This window comes from Dermacentor variabilis, chromosome 11, assembly GCF_050947875.1.
Source record: "Dermacentor variabilis isolate Ectoservices chromosome 11, ASM5094787v1, whole genome shotgun sequence".
NCBI lineage: Eukaryota > Metazoa > Arthropoda > Arachnida > Ixodida > Ixodidae > Dermacentor > Dermacentor variabilis.
The window spans coordinates 5413037-5434371 of NC_134578.1; the positions used below are offsets into that span (position 1 = coordinate 5413037).

Below are 21335 nucleotides of genomic sequence, written 5' to 3' on the forward strand. Positions count from 1 at the left end.
CACAAAAAAGTGCGGGGAAAAAGAATGCGCGAAATGGGTCGCGAGATTTAGCGCGCTTTCCTGTCAGCCACTTTATTCTATGCTACAACCACCACAACAGCCACTATGTGCTTCGAGAACAACTTGACCGAATGCTTTTAATATAGCTGAATTATTTTAAAGAGATACAGGAAAACGTGCGTGGGTACCCAACAAAACGATGGGAATCACAGGCTTGTTGCCGTTCGTCCAAAAGTCGACGAGGCCGGCGAACTTGAAGGAATTTAGTGGGAAAACTGCAGCCGTGGATACTTACTGCTGGCTTCACAAAGGCGCATTTTCGTGCGCCGAAAGGCTTGTGAAGGGCGAAAAGACCGATGCGTGAGTAACTATAATTCAAATTGCGGTATTTGTCTTCCTGGCTTTGGTTCTTAATTACGTTTGATGATCACAGACGCAGGCGATTTTGTTCAGACGCCAGGCTGCAAGAAAGCCCAGCATGCCGCTGCTTGTTTGTTTATTCTTTATACTGAAGAGTAATTGGCCAGAGGCCGCACGTGCTGTTTACGTTGTTTCCGAAGAAAAGTTTATGGATGTGATTAGCGTTGCTTGTATGCTGAATCTCTACTTATAGATACGTGAACTACTGCATGAAGATGACAGACTTGCTTATCGCGTCTGGCGTGCGGCCGATTTTGGTTTTCGACGGACGGCACTTGCCATCGAAGAAACTGACGGAGAAAAAGCGCAAGGAGTGAGTGACAATTTCTTCTATTTCTTTAATTCTGTGCCCTTTCCCTCAGGTACTTTAATCTCTGATCCACCCGAAAACAACTATTTCACCACACTTTTGCAGACAGCGGGAAATCAACAGACAGAAAGCAAAACAGTTCCTCATTGAAGGAAAGATTCAGGAAGCACGCGAATGTTACCAGAGAGCTGTTGACGTTACGTCTGCCATGGCTCATGAAGTTATCAAGGTGAGCTGTCATTTTTCTCAACTAATTCGAATGACAGCACTTTCGAAATACGTCTTATATTTCTTTTCGTTCTTTTTTTTTTTATAATCCGTGTTTTCTTCCAGGAGTGCAGAAGAAAAGGCATTGACTACATAGTAGCACCGTACGAGGCAGATGCGCAACTTGCTTACCTGGCACAATGCAAGCTGGCCGAAGTCATCATCACCGAGGATTCTGACCTTATCCTCTTCGGATGTGAAAAGGCAAGGAGTACAATAGAGACTGAAGTTTTCACAAAGATCAATTTCGACCTGTATAGAGTGTAGTTTGCCATTTTGTTTTGTTTCCCAACAATGGCTCCTATCCACAACTATTGACCAAGAATCAATACACCGTGCTGGTCCCTCCAATTCGTTTAGGAAATAATGATGGTACTGCGTTCAAAAACGGAAGTACGCTTCAGACATTTCAGGCAATGCTAAACATTAAGCAGACCTTGGCTCAAACCTTGGTGGCGGATGTGGAACATTCTTTCTGCCGCAGGCATCACATACTCATGACGCCTGCGGCAGAAAGCATGTTCCTCATTCGCCGCCAAGGTTTGTGAGTGGTGGCGCTGGCTAACACTCCCAGGGTTCTAGTAGGAAACATAAGTATTCCAGAAAGTGGATGGGAAGATGGTGCCGCGGTAGCTCATTTGGTAGAGCATCGCACGCATAATGCGAAGACGTAGTATCGTTCCCCACCTGCGGCAAGTTGCTTTTTCATGCACTTCCAATTTCATTTATAATTTCTTTATTTCAATTAGTCAGTACAAGTAATTTCCCCTGCATTGTCCTTGGTGTCTTTGTTTGTCAGCTTCTTATGATATGATTAATAAAAAATTGGGCCCCTCTGTTAACCCCCTTTCTTCTCGTTCATGTAGATTTGTATGTTGCTTCTTCCAGGTGTTGTTCAAAATGGACCGAGCCGGCTTTGGCAACTTGTATGAGAAGTCGAGACTAGGTGAATGTTTCGGGCATCTTGCAGACCGGTTCACCCACGAGAAGTTTCGGCAGATGTGCATCCTGTCTGGTTGCGACTACCTCCCTTCCTTGCCAGGCATTGGCTTAGGAAAAGCCAGCAAATTTTTCAAGCTCATCTCTAATCCCGACCTCCGAGCTGTAAGTGTTACTCCCACTGACAGAGCACAGTGTATTTGACCAGTTTCTTCCATAAAAAGATACTGCATAGTTAAAAGCATGTCCATTTTTTAACTATTCAGTATTCAAGAATACCATTCTGTAAAATTGTTGGGTTTGAAGGCTAACTGTAACAAAATCAAGCTTTGGCTAAAGTGGTTATTAATGAGTTGTCCATGTTACATGACAAAGCCGCGGGGCTGTTAATTGTTAATTTTTTTAATAACAGCCTTTAACCCCGTGGGGGATGAAACTGAATGCATCAAAAACTACCAGTATCTCCTTCACACACAAGAAAAATGCGCTTCAGTTTACATTCACAATAAACAATATACCACTAAGAAAATACGAGGAGGTCACATATCTCGGGGTCACTCTTACAACGAAATTAAATTGGGAAACTCATATAAATAATATATATGACAAGGCTCTAGGTAAACTACATTTCTTGAGAAGAAAACTTAGAAACACCCCTCCTAGTGTTAAATTAAATGCATACAGAACCCTCATTAGACCCGCTTTAGAGTATGCTGACATTATTTGGGCCCCGCACCAGAAGTATTTATCCGAGAAACTAGAACGCATACAGAACTTAGCATTGAGATTTATATATTCACAATATTCACGTCAAACGAGCATTATGAACCTGCGCGTCAAGGCTAACATTCAATCACTGGCTCAACGTAGAATGATTTCCAGATCAAAATTTCTATACTTACTTTATCACGGTTCCTATCGAATACTGCAAGCAACATACATTCAAGCGCCATTCAGACTTTCTGCTCGAACCAACCATAATAAATCAATACAACACCATCCCAGCCATAATAACACTCACAAGTACTCTTTATTCCCACACGCCATTTCCCATTGGAACATACTACCCTCTAGAGCCGTAAATTGCCCATCTGCCAACGCATTTATTGACAGTATTGAGAATCTGGAATTCGAATGGTAATATTACCTGTATTTCATATGCAGCCTCTGTAGATGCATTCTTATGGTAAACGCTGTTTCTCCTGCTTGCTCATGTAAACAGAGTGTATATATTTATTGAGTATGTTCATTTTTGTGTGTGCTAATGCTCTTCGTTTTGGATACACTAGTTTCACTTTATTCTTTTTTTGTACTGTATTCCATGTTGTAACCACTCCTGCATGGGCCCGACGAGGGCCTGCAGTATTGTAAAATAAATAAATAAATAAATAAATAAATGAAACTGCTGGGACAAATTCTGAAACAAATTTTGGAAGTGTGAAATTTTTTCAGGACCTGCATATTTTGTGTCATTTTCTTTCTAAAATTTCTTTGCAAATATGTTTTTTTTAAATTGCTGAAAATTTGCGACGAGTTAAGCCCAAAGCCCATTAGAGTGATTTTGTAAGCTATGGCGACAAGCGGCGGCTTTGAGTGACGAAAAAGGTCATTGCTCGAACAAATCGCTTGTTCTTGTTGCTCGATTGCTCGGTTCTGGAAATCTAAAATTTGTCACTCGTTGCCCGGAAGTGCTGTGAGCGACTAGCCGATAGTATGAAGCCGGAACTCGATGTACATCAGTCAAGTTACTACAGACTGTTGCACAAAATGAGCAAACAAATAAATTTTGATACGTGCAAAAATAAGAACCTACTGCAAGACGTTGAGAAATATCTTATGCTGTTCTTTACAGTAAAACACATCAACTTAAATTATTAAAGCACGCCTCACACTAGTTACAGCCCGTATTTGCTGCCCTCATACCGGCAACACTGGGCAGATGTCACTAAAAGTCATAGCTTGCGTGGGGTACAACTTGTAGGCAATGAGCGAACGCGACAGTCATCTCAGTCGTGTCGCTGTTGCATGCAAGATTGCTTGCATGGGGTTTATGCTTTAAGGAGTGAAATGACTTATAAGTGGACAATGTGTGCTCCGGGTGGTTAGCGGATATGACCCAAATACCAGCATATTACCTCTGACATTTTCAATGTGCCATGTGCACCGTCTAATCTCAGAGGTCTTGCCGAGGAATTGTTCTCGCTCTCAGTGTTGTAGGTATTGTGTCATTTCCAGCTAGCAGTCATGGTATTTTCTTTTTACTTTTCTTTTTTCTTTGGTTAGTATCAAAACTGTCTTTCTGCAAGCTTTTCATAATGCATCCACTCGTATCTTGAACATAATTTTGTACTGATAATAGTTTCAGATAATGTACATTACTGAAACTAGGATTGAAACTAAGTCAAAAGGTTCGTTGCAGCTGGCTTTTAACAATTAATAGTAAACTAACTGAGGTCCATATATTTACAATATATGTGCATAAGCATTGGACAAACTATGCTTCTTCATAGAAAACTGAGGAGTTTTCTTTCTAGTGTTATATGCATGGCATATTGCGTGTTGGTTCACCCAGTCTTAGAGCATGCAGCTATTGTCTGAGGTGTGCATTATATTAATGTTGTTGCAATGATGTGTAGCCAGATTCCCTTTTATCAAGCTAGTTAGCTATGTGGTCTGTCTCTATAATTCTAACTAAGCTCCAATTGGAACCTCTGTACCTGTGACGACTTAAGGTAAGGTTACAGTTTTTCATCATGTCCCATCATGACAAAATAGGTCTGCAACATGCTAAGCATTTGTTTCTTCTGTCAACATGATTGTTGACCTTTAAATGTGAGAAACTTGCATGTCCGTCCAGAAAGCATATATTTTAAAGCCATGTTAGGAACGATTTTAAGTGCATAGATGATGAGGACATGAAAGAAAGGGCATCTTCTGTCATATCCTCATGATCTGTGCCCTTAACTGTTCCAACAAGGCCGAATGTCCACGCTCGCCAAGTTCATTTTTAGATAATCTTGTACAGCGGAGCTGCCTACCCAGACCTGCTGTCGAATGTGTTAGTGTACCAATGTTTGAGGCTTTTTTACTGGTGTATGCCAAGAAACCTCTCCTCTTAGGCAATGCAGCTGCTTGCAGTAGTGTGAAATACAAAACAAGATGAGCGCATCATGTGCCACTTGCAATGCACTGCAGGGACAGTGTTTCATTCTTGCTTGATGGTACAGAGTACGATCCACTCTTAAAGGGAGCACTTTACTAGTACTCCAATGTTGATTAATGGTCACATTTCGCATGAATGCCTGCAAAATAATATATTGTCAATGAGTACTTGTCTAAAGCTTCATATCGACCACTACAAGGTTTGAAAAAACTCTTTTAAATTATATTTTATTCAGTACCACCTCAGAAGCCAACTCTGGTATAATCCCTACCCAAGCACATGTTAGAGCATGTAGAAATGCTCTCATAAAACGACCCATACAAACCGATTTCAGTGAAGTTCGCTGCCTTTAAGAGAGCCATATAGCGTTTACAAAAATTCTCAAAAGATAGTAAGTTCGAAGAAAATTGAAGCACAATTTACAAATTCATAACGTCACCAAAAGCAGATATCTATTCTTTACAGTGCATCTGTTACAGCATGTGAAGCAGACAAATTTCATTTGCAAGTTCACAGCTTACGTGGGATTGTTAGTGTTTACAAGGGTTTTGCAAATGTCTTACTAGCGATCTAACAGCATATTTCAGAGCACTTTAGAATTAGTTTTGTCCGCTTTAGATGTCTCGATAGTTGCGGGTTACATTGTGATTTCTTTTCTTCTTTTATTGCTGTGTTACAGAGCTGTACACTTGATGCTTCACTTTTTGTAAATTTATCAAGTTTTGGCAATTAAAGATAATGATGGCCTAAATAAATAATCTGCTTCCTACAGTCGGAATATTTTAACTTTTTCTTCTATATGCTGCAAACCTAGTAAATTTCAATGCAGTGGATGTTGAGCAAAACGAATTCTATGTTTTCATGCATTTAGATAGCAGCTCCGACGGTAAAGCTTCCTCTTAACAAAGGATTGTACTCTATAGATTTGAGTGCAAAGCAGGGCTTTTCTTGAAAACATTTTCACAGTGAAGAAGATGATTGCTGTTTCTCCCTAGACGTTGCCCAAGCTGCCTTCATACCTTAAAATGCCTGCACTCACTGTGGACAATCAATACATTGAAGATTTCCTTAAGGCTGAGAACACATTCCGCCATCAACTAGTCTTCTGCCCTATCCGGAACGAGCTTGTGCCACTGAATCCTTACGACCCCAGTGTTGACCCCACAGACATGACCTATGCCGGACAGTATCCTTTCCTGAAATGCTATTTTGAGCTCATTAGCTTTCATATAAGGCAGAGTCTTTTTGAACTAGAATGCCTTTTATTGTGGCTACAGAACTGCTGCCCTGGAAAGAAGCTGGTTTTTTTAGATATTAACAAAGAAAAGGCAGTGATTGCGTCTTCAGTGTCAATATGTCAAATTGAAAAACTTGCCTTTAGTTTTGCAGCTTGCATAATACATACAACTAAAAAGAGTATTGCTTTGCAAGATGTTTTTTTTTACATCTGTGATTACCTAAACGTTACTGTGGCAAGGAAAGAAGCCAATAATACCTTGAAAATTAATAGATGTGTAAATGAGAGACAGCTAAATATTTGCGTTTTCACTCCAGTGAAGTTGGAAACGGTGTCAAAAACCGGTGCATAGTCATGGATGTGGCGTGACAAAACAACAATGGAAAAATGTGAGCTTTCAACTCCTACATAGGCACTGAAACATAATTTTTTATTTTTTTTGTCACTATTTGACTTGCTTCGTCGCATGTGCAATATAATGAGCAAAACGAGAACAAGGTGAAAGCAGGAGCAAACGTTTTGACAAGTGGACTTGTCTTTTTCAAGGCGACGTACGCTCTCTTCGTCACAGTATATATAGGTGCAGTTCTTCTAAAGGGGGGAGAGGGTTAGGTGGGTGGGCGAGGCAATGACCGAAGATGTGTTAGCAGCGATGGTGCAGAATTGAAAAGAAAAGTGTGCTGCTGAAGGTGGGTGGAAGAATGTGCAGTAGCGCCATGTGTCAGCCGGTTGTCGTGTGACTGTAGGTTCCTACCTCACATTCCTCCACCAATGTTCAGTAGCAAACTCTTATTTTCAATTCTACACCCTCACCACTAACACACCCTCCGTCATTGCCTCGCCCTCCCGCCTTACCTTCTGCCCCCTTTAGAAGAACCATACGTATACATGCTTGGACAGGTGTCCACTTAGACCAGTCAAACATTTCATGTGCGATTTGACAGATCACACCTGTGCTCTGTACAAAGGTGCATATAGCAAATGTATTTGTAGCTGTTGTTAATAGCCTGTTTAAAGATAATTTAAAGCACTGTAAAGGATACATTACCCAAAGTTACTTTTAGAATCGCTGTATCAGTTGCATAATCTGGTGCTGTGTTTGAGCAGATCTCTCGATGAAAAGCATTAATTCACCTAAAAAATGTTTACCATTAAAGATAACCTGGTATCTGCAGATATGTCGTGATTGCCGGTATCATATGCGACTGCTCAGGGAGTGTATTTAAATGTGACCTGCACCTGAAATGGCTTTCAAATGTAACCCTTGACTGCCCTTGCCTGTACAAGACAGCTTCCAAGGGAGCAGGCTTTTGACATAGCAGTAGGGAATATTGACGTCAACACTGGGCAGAAGATTGACAGCTATTATCCAAAAGACGGAAAGGTAAATAACTTTTTTGTTTACTTCTGCTCCCGTCTCTTGCTGAGTCTTTCAAGGTAACCTTGTCTCATTCATTGCTTTGCTCAGATACTGAAAGAGAGAGCTACCTCGGGAAACACACAGGATCAGAAGGTGAAGCGAAAGAATGACGAAGGAGTAAGGGACAACACTCCAAGAAGACTTGGTGCATTTGAAGTTGCTGAGCGGAGATCAGCGCAGCCTACAACTCCAAGGACTCTAGCCAGGCTGCCGCAACGTCCCTCGAGACCTTTGACTTCAGTGGAAAACATTGGTGAGACATATCTCAATCCTATGAGATGTTAAGTGGCCAGCTAGCAATAATTGCAACACTTTTTGTGTGGATTTAAAAAGACACTGAAGAGAAACGGTAAGTTTATTTAGTACAAGTACATTTTAGGTATGCGGTATATACAGGAGTATTTATGACAATAGCAGCTGATTTAAGACCGTAAAAAAAATGCACCTGACTTCTGTACACTGTTCGGTTTATTTCTGTTGGCGTGCTGTATTTGTTATGTGCCTTGGCTGCCAGTACTCCGGGGTGCAGACCTTGTCAAGCCTGATAGATGGCTTTTTGTCTGTACCCACCAAGTGTCTTTGATACTGAAATAAATAAATGATTGATTGATTGATTGATTTATCGATCGATTGAGGTATCAAAGTCAAGGACTCTGGGTCTTTATTTTTATTAGTACATTTATTATTTTTATAGCACTTCTTAGTGTTTTTAGTAGTCAGAAACACGTCTTGTGAAGTACGTGTTACTTAAAGGGCCCCTCACCATGCCTAGGTGTTCAACACAAATAAGTGTCATGCGTAGATCATGCGGTGGCAATTGTGTCTCCGAAGTATGAAAAGGTTGCGTGGTGGGAAAATGAAATTTTGAGCAGAAGACCGCATGCTCTTTTTCTCGAGGGAGCTGCATTTCAAGCGAGAGAGTCAAGGTCCTATGCACAGATGCCTCTAAGCAAGACACATTGCTTTGAACGTCACTGACAGTGGCACTAACTTTGGTTAATCAACCTATTCGGGAGGCACAATGCCGCCATCGGAAATGTGCCACACAGCCAACGAGGAAGAGGAGAAGAAAAAAAAAGAGCCAGGGCTCGCCACATAAACCCAACGTGTGGTCCCTCAGTTCCGGCATGGGAGGAGATGGGGAATGTATGTCCCTTACTGACACTAGTCGACGCAAAGGTAGTGTCTCTGTTTACAGTGACACTTGTCTTTTGGCTGCATGGTTATAGGAAGTATAATTTCTTCTAGTTCTTCCAGTAATCAACCGATTTGAAACATACTTTTGATAAAACGCTCCCTAGACGGCGCTTAACAACTTCCAGGGTACCAAACCAAAATTTGCAATGTGGCCTTTTTCATTTTGTTTTTTTGTTTTAGCTAGTTGGCTCTGTTGGAAATATTTCTCCTATACTCTATACCCTTGCTATCCTCTCACCCTGTTCTTTTTGCAGTGAAGCTGTACAGAATTCCACAATGATTTTTGTGTGGTGGCATGGTTGCTGTCAAGGAGGATCAGGCACTTTGTAAAGAATAGAGTGAGCAACATGCAATAGAGCCATAAAGCAACATGCAGAGAGTATAAAAGTAGTAAAGTTGTATATTGTGAAGCGTTTGCAAAGTCTCAGGTAAATTTTTGGCAGTGGAAAGGACTTCCGAAGAGTGTGAAAACTCCCTCATTGTTGCTTTGCTGTACGAGTTGCTTGGATTTACATACAGTTGAAAAGGTTTTCCATTTATGTAGCCATTTCTCACTCGTTATGCTAATGCAACAAATCTATTCAGCTGCAATTGAGTATAACTGAGAGTTGGGCAAGTGGAATTCCATCTATTGCAGATGAACATCACGACAGGCAAAATGCTAATTAATCCTTTGATCATTATCTGTTGTGCTGCTTAACCACAGTGAGCTGCAATTTCTCTTCCATGCTCCAGATGCAGAATATGACAAGCAAGAAAGCCCTCGGCAACAACTGGAGGGAAACTTGTCAGGAAGCAGTGGGCCATCACATGATAATAAAGCAATGGATACCTCCCTCAACAACCTGAATGAAGTGGGAAATGTTTTCAAAGTGACACCTAAGCGAGTGGTTCGCAGCAGGTACATGTGGATTTTCTTTAATTCATTAATTTGAGAGCCATACTCAGTGTGTTGGCTCTTCATAAAAATGGTATGTGAACACTGTTTTATATAAAGCACTGCCTTTTGTTATATGGAGCACCTTTTCTTTGCCGCTACTGAATGAATGTTAGTATTCACTCAAGAGAGTAAAGATTCATGCTGTAAGAGGTTAAGAACTCTTTATTGGGCAAACTGGGGTTGAGAAAGTCAAGCAACACTGTGATAACTGCGACTACAGTCGTCAGTCATCAAATGTAATTTCACAGCTCAAGTCGGTCTGGTAGTTATATAGTAAAACCTTGTTAATTAGATCCTTGTTAATTTGGAAAATTGGATAATTTGGGACTCGTCTTCTGGTCCCCACAGGCATCTGAATTATTCAGTGGACTGAATGGCGAAAAAATAATCGGGACAAAGCATTTTTCCGCCGAGAAATGCTTTGTGTCTTGCATGAACATATGCTCTGTGGCTGAACTTCAAAGGAAGTTGCGAGGCCCTTGCCGCTGCAAGTGCTAATCTGTCACGAGATGACAGAAATTGCAGCTTCTACACTGCTTTTGTGCAAAATAGGAACAAGATTCGCTGATTCATTCAGTAAATAAAAGTGTGTTGACGTAGTAAGCATTTGATTATTGTTCTTTTTTTTATACCCTCGATGATTCGACAGTCGGTCAATTGAGAAATATTTTTTGTTTCCGTGAAATCCCAATGAACAATGTTTTACGGTAAATGCATAACTGTACATTTTAGAGCAATTGCTAGTGCTCAGGTTAATTCAGGAATGTGCAGCACTGTTTGCATCACACAGGCAGTCTAATTAAACATGCCTTTTTGCCATTAAATTCATGATAATATTAGTGTTTTGAATACAGGAATCCTCTTATGCATGAGTGTTAACCCAATACAGCAACAGTTCGATAAAGCGGTCATCTTCAAAAGGTATAACAGTGATGCATGGCACTAATTCCTACCATATTTTCACGGATAAATGAACCTTTCATTCAGTAATGAATTAATTTGGTCAATATCATTTGTAGCTACATCTCAAAGTGAAAAGCTTCTCTCATGGTTAAAGGGCAACTCCAGGAATTTTTCTATGTCCACCGACCTCAATAAAATATTGAATATACATTCTCTTTTGTGCTCTGATTATTTAGATTTCCTGAAAATGAATTTGAAAGATTGATTACATGTTCCCGACTCAAGCCCATGAATGTATGACACTTTACTGGCCACGCTGTGTTTGTGATGTCGAAGACTATGCCGCCGATTTGCGCAATAACAATGAAACTGGCTCCTTTTTCTACAAGACAATGGCCAACAATAATTGTTTTGACAGACGTGATACCGGTGCTTCTCTTCGTGTTACCACAGCACAATGCCTTGAGCTTGGGCACGTCAGCTGCCTCTCGTCGTGGCGATGGGTAAAAAGCAAACGGCGGTCCTTCTGCGGTCATATTGTCGCTGTCTAGTTCGAAAGAGTTTGAGAAGCTCCCCTTGTGTTCAGAAGACACCGTCAGCTTTGCTTTTTGGTTTAACACCACGTGTACTGCGTGTTTAGCACGCATTCTGGGTGTTTACATTATGGTAGTGTAGGATCTGATGTCATAGACTTATCACGACATCACATGACGGAGCTACCTGTTTCGGTTTTGGTACCTTGTTCATTGCTTATTTAATGTTACTAATGAGTTTCTAAGCAAATTCAGCCACCCTACTGGCGACAGGACTGTCACTGCCATTTGAATATGACAATATCCTAGTATGGCTGAAAAAGAAAAACCGCCGTAGTTGCCCTTTAGAGGGAACCTGAACCACCCCTCGGAGTTGGCGAAATAACAGTCTGTGGGTAGCACATGCTGCTGTGAACATCTCAGCCAAGTTTTGCTGTCGTACGCGGTGCGTGAAGCTCCAAACAGATTGCAAAGTCAGCTTTCTCTCTTTTTAACAGAAGGCCGTGTCCTCACTCTTTTCTGGATGCTTTATTTCGTCATCAGGCACTTTATTTTATTATCCCTTAGATGGCTGCTACTGGCCAATAGCTGACATCAAGCTGCGGTCAGCTACATGGCATAGATACCGCGGTCACCGCGGGGTGCCGCTACGAGTCCACTGGCTAAGTGCACTTCGGCTCGCTGAGGACAACCACATAGGCACCAAAAGCAGAAGTTGTGGCGTCTGCATTAACATCCAACATGACATTTTAACTGCACACCACGGTGACATTTAGAAGGCGGAGCATTTTGGGCACGCTCGTTTGTGTCGTAGCCTTAGCAGTGCAAGGCATTAAAGTAAGAACGGGAGTGCAGCGGAGGCTGTGTTTGATTGCCAATAACTCTGCTTCTGCGCAACGCATTGAAATACTTTTTTCGGCAAAGTATTTCGGAAATAGCCTATTTTCATTTCAAATGCCTTTCTCCACTTTGATAAAAAGTGCTTCAGGGCCCCTTTAACATACAGTTTGACCTATGGTATACAGGAAAGATGTTCTCCTGTACCATTCCTACAGATTAGAGTGCTAAGTAGTAAACTGCGAAAGATCATAGCTTTTAAACCTGTTATTTTTATTTCCATTGACAGGTTTTTCTCATCACCAGCAGCTTCTGTTTCACCGAAGAAAAAGCTTGCAGAGTGGCAAATTCAGCTTTCAGAACCTGTTTGTGATGGTGGTCAAGTTGTGTTGAGCAAGATCCCACAGAACAGTGCGTCACAGGGCAAATTTCAATGGGGTTCGAGGCTTGCACCACAGGATCCTGCAGTAACACCAGTTTCAAAGCAAGTGTCAACACCCTTTAAGCGATTGAGGCTGAGCATGTCTGCACTAGAAAGTAGCAAGAAAGCTTCATGTGTCCTTGGCCCGACAGTTGGAGAACATGAAAAAAATTTTGAAGTGTTGGAAGGAGGTGGCAGTGCTAGACGGTGTGGCAGCTTTAGCCAGCCAGAGGTCTCAAATTTGCCAGAAAACAGCTTCAGCAAGTCACCAGCATCGAATGGTGGCTCAGTTTTAAAGAACACAGATGACTCGCAAGCTGTGCAGCACCGCAAGTCACTGTTTGAGGTTCTAGAAGAAAAACGCCAGTCTGCACAGACACCAATTCCTAGTTCTTCTCCCGCCAAGTTCAAAAACCCCTTTGCAAAAGCATCGGAAAGGCCTCCTACGAGTGACCTTATAGTTCCGGAATCAGATGAAGAAGACCCAATGCCCCCAGCTTTTCGAGAGTCATCAAAACTAAAGCAGGAGTTTTCTTCGACAGAAAGATGGCAGGTCACTGCTGCCATGGCAGATGACCTGCAAGAAAGTGAAGAGTCTCCAATTCCCAAGTTTAAAGCCAGCTGTAATTCCTCCGAAGTGCAAGGGAACTCATCACAAGACTTAGATTACCCAAACTCGCTGGAAGATGATGAGTCACCATGGCCTTCAAGACCAACAATCAAGCAGGATCCCAGTGCAACAGAAGTGATTGAAGAGAGTGATGATGATGACTTAATGGTTACAGGCACTGTCATTGTAAGAAGACCCGCTGAGACACCTAAGCACCTCATCGTCAAGCCACGAATTCCACCTAAACCCACTAAGAAAGGTAAGTTGCCATGTTGTATTTGACTACATTTACTGGTACTTTTAATTCTGGCTCTTGCACTCATATTTAGCACTAAAAGTGCATCTTTTAAACTACTGCTTCTATTTGACTTTGCATCTATTTGAGTCTATTGCATTTTGTTGGCTTTGCTGCTTGCCAAAACACTACACTGTAGCATAATACAGTATGAGAATGTTTTAGTGGTTAATGATGACCATAGCGACAGTCTAGAGCCTGTTTCAGTACGCTTTGAATTTATATTTTTAAATATTTTGACAAATGCAATGACATTTTTTCATTGCGATGTTAGGTTGCTCTGGCTTGTAGCTGTGGCATTCTACTGCAGAATGTGAGGTTGCAAGTTTGACTCCTGGCCACCACATTCCAATGGAGGCAGAATCTAAAAATTCTCACGTACCATGCTTCTGGTGGATGTTAAACCTAATCTGTTAATGAATCAGTCTTATCTTCTACACATCTCTCATAACCTACTGCACAGTTTTGGAGTGATAAAATACATAATTTAATTTTTGTTTCATTGCTATATTAGTTTGTGAAAAATATTAAAGGGTATGGATTAGCAAGCAGGAAAGAATGGCTTTATTAGCTCATTAACTCCCTTAGTGATAGTGAACCCTACCTCAAGTTGGAACCATGTGCACTGTGCAACTATAGTCATGTCATACCCCTCATAGCTACCATTCAGGTCTCAAGTTCATTCATCAAAGATAACAACATGGCTCTCTTTAAGCAGTTTCTGTTGAACTGCTGGGCTTTCTTGCATTTGACTACATTCTAAAGCCATATTAACAAAGTACTGTTGTTGACTTTGTATGCAATATTCATCTCAGATTTCTTGCCCTTGTTATCCCTGATGGGATTTACAGTGTATAAATATAATTTAACACTCCACTGGTAAGACCTGTCTTGAAAGGCACTGCATTACTGTGTGTGGTGATATTCCACATCAAAGGTGTTGAATTTTATGCTTGCTGTGCGCTTGTCTGCATTATTCATGTTCTTTTTCTTTTTTTGCAGCCTTATCAAGGCAACGGCGTCTTGGTCTTTCAAAGTCTGTAATGAAGAAGGACTCCAAACAGCAAAGTTTGCTGGAAAGCCTCGCCAAATTCCAGTTCAAGAAATCTTGTCTGTAAAGTACAAACTTTGTAATGTAGATGTGATATAGACTTTTCACTGGGGAGAACCTATAAAGTGAGCTTTTAAACATCATGGCAAGTTGCGCCAGTGCTTTGATTTGCATGTGTTTCTGAAACCCATCAATTCTGTTTACGATAAAGGGAAAAGCTTGCAGAAGCACAAAGCTATATAAATTCTCAGATATTGTCATGCTCATCTTTATGGGAGCTTTCATGTTAACATTACCGTATTTACTTGATTCTAAGCCGACCCCCTCAAGTCCAAAGCCAATAAAATAATATATATATATTACCTCGAATGTAGGCCGAACAAAAAAGCGAGGACAGCGTTTATTGAATCGGAACGTGCAGAGCTCATTCAACGTCGTCGTCGCTGCTAGACTTGTCACTGCCACCTTCAAACAGTGCACTATCTTCGGTACCGTCAAGCGCATTAGATAGGCTGCACTTTTTAAAGGCACACACGATCAAAGTACCTGGGATGTCGTCCCACGCTGCAGCTACCCAGCCCGCCAGCTGCGATAGCGATGCATGTTTGATGCGGCCCATTGCCGTTGTTAGCAAGTGATCTTCGTCAGTCAACCAGTCCGTGTAATATTTCCGCAGACTATCCTTGAAAGGTTTGTTGGTTTGTTGATGCAGACATCAAGTGGCTGTCACTGGCCCGGTATGACAGCGAGATCCGTGTTCGCTTGGGCGAGCGCAGCCTTTACGTTGTCGGTCAAGTGCCCACGGTAAGAGTCGACGACAAGGAGCGAGTTCTTTGTCAAAAGGGCTCCTGGACGCCATCGCCACACAATCTTAAACCACTCTTCCACCATCGCACCTGTCATCCACCCGTTCTCATTTGCCCGCACAATGACATTTCTTGGGAAAGTTTCTTGAGCAGGCAGTGTTTCTTTTAAATATCATATAAGGAGGGAGTTTATGTCCATCAGCTGTGCATCACAGTTGCGCGCTGCTTCTCGTAGCCCGCAGAGCACACCTTCACCTCCTTGGCACCCTTTTCATTCACGGTGTACGCCACTTGTGTATCAAGATACACAGCCGTCTGGTCGGCGTTGCCGATTTGTCCAAGGTTGTAGCCTGCCGCTTCTCTCTTTCACAGCATGTAGCGCTGAAAAGCTATCAGCTTTTCTTCGAAATCGCTTGGCAGCTTCTGGGTGATTGAAGTGCGACGTCGGAGGCTTAAGCGCTTCATGAATTTTCGAAGCCAGCCCCGACTCGCTTTGAAATCCTTTGGCGTTAGGCCTGGCTCCCTCGAAAGTTCCCTAGCTTTCACTTGGAGCGCTTCTGTTGTCACTGGAAGGGCAGCTGCTCTCTGGGTCTGAACAAAGTCGGCCAAAACTGTCTCCACTTCGTGGCGACGGCCTTTCTTTGGTCTGCTAAATGCCATCCTTGTTGCAGCGCACACAAAAAGCTGCTGTCATTGTCCCCTCCAACAACGAACGTTTTTCTCATCGGCGCCGAAGTCCCGCCTGTCTTGAAGGTTCGACGATGCCTCTGCGGCTATCACAACTTTTCGCTTGAAAGCGGCACTGTAGTGGCATCTCCTGCTTGGTGCCATCGCGATAACACCACGCTGCACACTGATACGGCCGACACGACACAGGTCAAAATGGCGACCTCGCTTGTGTATGGTTGGCTACTGGCACGGCTAGTAGCGGCTGCGATACTGACTTTTCTAGATGGCACTAGCTATGCACCATATTTAGCAGTTTCAATGAAAAACTGGCGTGTTTTTTAAAATCCTCGAATCTAAGCCGACCCTAGAGTTTGAAATATGATTTGAAAAAAGCTATTGGCCTAGATTCGAATAAATACGGTATTTCAAAAACACCATTTCCTTTTCAAGAATGGTACGTGACGCTGATAACGTCCAATTACTGGGTGCACAGCGTTAAGGAAAAGAAAGGCACGCAATATTGGTGGGGGTTACTGTTTGGGGACAAGATTTCTAAGCCCCAAAGGGTGTAATCTTTTCTTAGAGTGTAGTCGTAAGTTTTCACGCCACGGTTGAGAGATACGAAATGTTTAAAGGTACGTCGGACGTACCCGAATCCCAGAAGTTAGAGATACGTCGGAGTTCCTGTTTCGCTAGATCTGCGGCTCCCGCCTACCAATCTCTGCACATGTTTTTGCAGGAAGATGTTTTAACCCAAAAGGGATCATTAAAAATGCATTTGAAAAGTCACGGAGAGCAGCATACTAAAAGCCTGGCATGAGCAAAGATACTGCTCCAGTAGAGCAGAGCCTGTCTGTACTACGGCCCTTACTGCCTCCACGGGAAAGTCAGCGCTGTTATTCGTTCTTGACGTCCTAGCGGCAGCGTTAAAGATACCGTTGCCCATAGCGACCGTCCATCTTGGCTATGAAGATGCATGTCTCAACACCACGTCTCGCAAACCATGACGCCAGCATTAAGACATGTGCCCTGTATGCCGAAAACTGTGTTGCCGCTCACCTTGCAGAGCAAGACCACTCGTGAACCATTAGCTTATGTACGAATGGCTGGCGGCACACAACATCGTACAAGCGTGCTTGAAAGTTTCGCGTGCTGACACCGATACATAGGAATTGCCATTAATCAACACCACAAATTTGATTACAATGTACTTAGATCACGGCGACTGTTCTTTGCACCGCACAAGACTAAGGGCTCATGTGTAGTGCATCAACATGTCTTTTGAGAAGCAATCAATTAGTATACACAAAATTTGCGAGAAAATAACTGCTTGCAAATAAAAAATTGTGCATGGCCATGTTGGGTGAACTAACACAACACTGCCATGGAGGAGAGAAAGGGCTAGGAGGGATCATTGCGCAACACATTTGAAGCCAAACATGTCGGCCCGACGCGTGATCCTGACGTCAGCGGGTGTGGAAGGTTTTAGCATAGTTTCCTACTTACATGCTATATGGTTTGCGCTCCCACTCTGTAGGCAAAGTGCAACTGAATCACAACACCCAACTGACTGAGTTTTTCAGGTGGTAGTCGTTTCACGCCACCACGCGGACTGAAATCGAAGCGTCTTTCACTTCGCTTGCAAAAGCTTCCGCGGCGTCTGTGGACCTTGCATCTTAGAGTTAGTTTAGTTATTCTGGGCCTCACATGAAATAAAAATGAAACTAGAGACACCGTCGTCCATGCCATCATTGAATGGTCATATTCTGGACACTGTCAAATTGTTATATTGTCAAATTTAGCAATGACAGTATCAGAGCTAATGCGAGGAAGACCCAGCTCCGGCAGCGTTGGGTTTTGAACTGTTCTTTTAATTTTTTTTTTTGTATTGCAGTGCGCACGCTGCACGGCCGGGAGCTAACTTCTTCCTCCTTGACGAGCACTGCACGTAGAGCAAGTTTTGGCCCGGGCCTGATGCTAGGGGCGCTGTAGGGCTCCTCCCTGTAGAGCGGAAGCCAGAGGAACCGCCCAGTGAACACGCATAGATGTGACCACCCGGAGTGATGAAGGAATCGAGGCCAGGTTGAGTGGAGGAATCACAGGCACAAAAGCAGCAACATAGGAACGTTTGAGTTGGTCAGCAGCCATGCCTTCGCGACTGTTAATGTCCAGTGTGAATTCCCTGGCCTACGATCGTAGGCCAGGGTGACGGGTGGACGAACTTGGTCACGCCAAATGAAGACATAACTGCAGGAATCTATATCCTGGCTGACAAATACAGACCGGTGGTGCCGGTCAGCAGGAATTACAGGAGAAAGGTCACGAAACATGGTGCACAGCTCCTGGATGTGGGTGAAAGCATCAAGGGTGCAATGTGGCGACGACTGCGCAAGGAATTCTCCAGGAAGGCGCAGAGGAATGCCGTAGACGAGTTCAGCTGATGAGCAACCTAGGTCAGCCTTCAGTGCTGATCGGATGGCCAGAAGGATGAAGGGAAGGTGCACGAGCCAACATTTCCTTGGCTGATAAGTGGTGAGCGCAGCCTTCAGTTGTCGATAAAGTCGTTCCACCATGCAATTCGCGGAAGGATGGTAGGCGGTCGTATGGATGTGTAGAACGCCCAGTATGTTGGCAAGCGCAGTGAATAGGGCCGATTGAAACTGGCGGTCTCAGTAGGTGGTAACGACAAAAGGGCACCTGAAACGTGAAACCCAGCCGATCATGAAAGCTGGAGCAACTGTCTCTGCCTTAGTGTCTATAATGGGGAAACGCCTCTGGTGATCGGGTGAAGCGGTCCACACATGTGAGCAGGTAAGAGGCCCCATGTGATAGCGGGAGAGGGCTGACAATGTCGAGGTCCACATGGGAAAAGCTTGTGTCTGGAGGCCGAAATCGGGAATTAGACGTGACGGTATGGCGGTGAACTTCAACATGCTGGCATTGAAGGCAGGTTCGCGCCCAGCGACAGACGTCTGCATTGATGCTAGGCCAAAGGAAGCGAGTGGTGACTAGCTTCTGGGTCGCACTAATTCCAGGGTGGCTCATGTTGTGCAGTTAATCAAAAATTGTGCGACGAAAAGCCAAAGGCATGAAGGGTCGAGGAACACCAGTGGATGCCTCGCACATTATCAACAAGGAAGAAAACGGAAGCGAGCACTCGGTGAAGGACAGGGACGTGGATGAGGAACGAAGGCAATGCAGCTCAGGGTTGTTGCGCTGGGCGGCTGCTAGCTCCTCCATGTCCACCGGTGGTTAGGCCGCCAGTATCTATGGGGGAGAGTGCATCAGTGGCAGCATTTTCCAGCCCATGCACGTGGCGGAGATCCACTGAGTACTTGGAGATAAAGTACAGTTAGCGAATCTCCCGTGCAGTGTAGTTGCTGTGATTCCTATGGAAGGCACACGCCAGGGGCTTATGGTCTGTGACGACGTGAAAGACCCGGCCCTTCAGAAAGTGGCAAAAATGCTTGATGGAGTGGTACACTGCATGGAATTCTCAACCGAATGTCCTGTATTTAGTTTCAGGTGGCTTCAGTTTTTGCAAAAAAGAACCAAGAGGCTGCCAACCAGATATGTATTGCTTGAGAACTGTGCCGACTGCCATGCTTGACGCGTTGGCGATGAGACAAATTGGGAAATCAGGAACGGGATGTGTGAGCATAGTGGCGTATACCAACACTTTCTTGGCAATAGCGAAGGCAGATGCAGCTTCCTCAGTCCAGTCAAGTGGCGCAGTCGGATCTTTTTGATAGCCAGTAGGTCGGTCAGAGGCTTCAGGCAATTGGCACACTTCGGAAAAAAGCGGTGATGAAAGTTCACTAGGCCAAGGAATTTTCTAAATTCTTAGTGAAGCCAGGGGTGGAAAGTCTTGCATTGCCTTCACTTTGCTGGAGAGAGGCCGGATACCTTGTGGAGTGACAAGGTGGCCTAAGAACTAGATGGTAGCGATGCCAAAGAGTCACTTGTGCGGATTAATGACGAGACCGTAATCATAAGGTCGAAAAACAGTGTGCAGGTGAGCTTTATGCTCGGGGCCGGATGAACTTTCGACGAGGAGATCAAGGTAGGCAAACAGGAAGTCGAGACCTTGCCTGACCTCGTTGATAGTGCGATGAAAAGTCTGCAGCATTGCGCAGTTCAAAAGGCATCCTGATATACTCGAAGAGGCCGGAAGGGGAGGTAATGACCATCTTCAGAATGTCAGCGGGTTCCACAGAAATTTGATAAGCTTTCAATAAGTCAATTTTAGAGAAGATCGTGCACTCAGCCAAATTCCATGTGATGTTTTGTATGCGAAGAAGTGGATAGTGGTCTGGTAAGGTGTGGGCGTTCAGGGCGTGATAATCCCCACATGGTCTTCAGTCGCCAGGATCTTTCTTTGGCACCATGTGGGGTGGCGATGCCCAGTTGCTTGAGGAAGGTCGCACAATGCCGAGTTGAAGCATATGCTCAAACTCGTGGCGAGCGATGGCAAGGCTGTCTCCAGACAGTCTGCGTGGCCGAGTAAAAAGGGGGGATCCAGTGGTCACAATGTGGTGAGTGATGGAGTGCATCACCGCTGACTCTGGTATGCGGCTTCGGAAGATTGGGAAAATCGGCGAATATTTTTGCGTGCGGTGGAGCGAATGCGAGCGCTCGAAGCCCTGTTGGCGAGGCGGTGCAGACTACACCGTTAATGGAGAGGCGTGTGCTGAGATCGATGAGGTGATGAGCATGCATGTCTACCGCAAGGTTGAAGAAACTGAGGAAGTCAGCACCGAGAACAGCTTGCGAGACATTAGCAAGAATGGAAATCCAGTGAAACGTCCGGTGCAATCCAAGGTTAAGTGTAAGAGACCGTTGACCGTATGTGCGGATGGCGGAATTGTTTATCGCTTGAAGCGGGCAGGTCTGTTCTTTGCGACGGCGATCTGTACAAGAGGCCGGTATGATGCTAACCGGGGCTCCTGTGTTGACAAGGAAGCGAGTGCCACCGATCTTGTCAGAAACGTAGAATAGGCGGCATGTCCTTCGACCATACCACTTGCTGCCGTCAGTGGCCGGTCGCAGCATTTCCCGACCAGGAGGACAGACGGGTGAACTTGCGAGCTAAGGTGCCGAATACATGGGGGTACCAGCACACAGCCGAAGACGAGCTGTCGCGTCGTGCGTCGGATGGTTGAAACTGGAGAGTGCGGAGGCACCGGGGAGCGACTGCACGACCGGAACCTTGAAGATCGGTGTGAGAAGGGCGCAAGGTCATCGAGACGTCTGACAAAGGCATCCAGACGGCCCTCTATGTTTGCGAGTGTAGGGGCTGAGGCAGTAGCCGGAGACG

At 44.0% G+C, this 21335-nt stretch overlaps 1 protein-coding gene across 1 annotated transcript; it reads left to right on the forward strand.

The window, feature by feature from the left end:
* tos (Exonuclease tos) lies at window positions 1-14696 on the forward strand. The gene is made up of 11 exons (XM_075674511.1): window positions 1-360; window positions 614-733; window positions 836-959; window positions 1064-1201; window positions 1886-2101; window positions 6095-6285; window positions 7624-7720; window positions 7805-8009; window positions 9689-9854; window positions 12456-13456; window positions 14495-14696. Exons 1-11 carry the CDS (start codon window positions 200-202, stop codon window positions 14608-14610), a joined length of 2535 nt encoding a protein of 844 aa, XP_075530626.1. The 5' UTR covers window positions 1-199; the 3' UTR covers window positions 14611-14696.
* Window positions 14697-21335: the final 6639 nt, after the last annotated feature.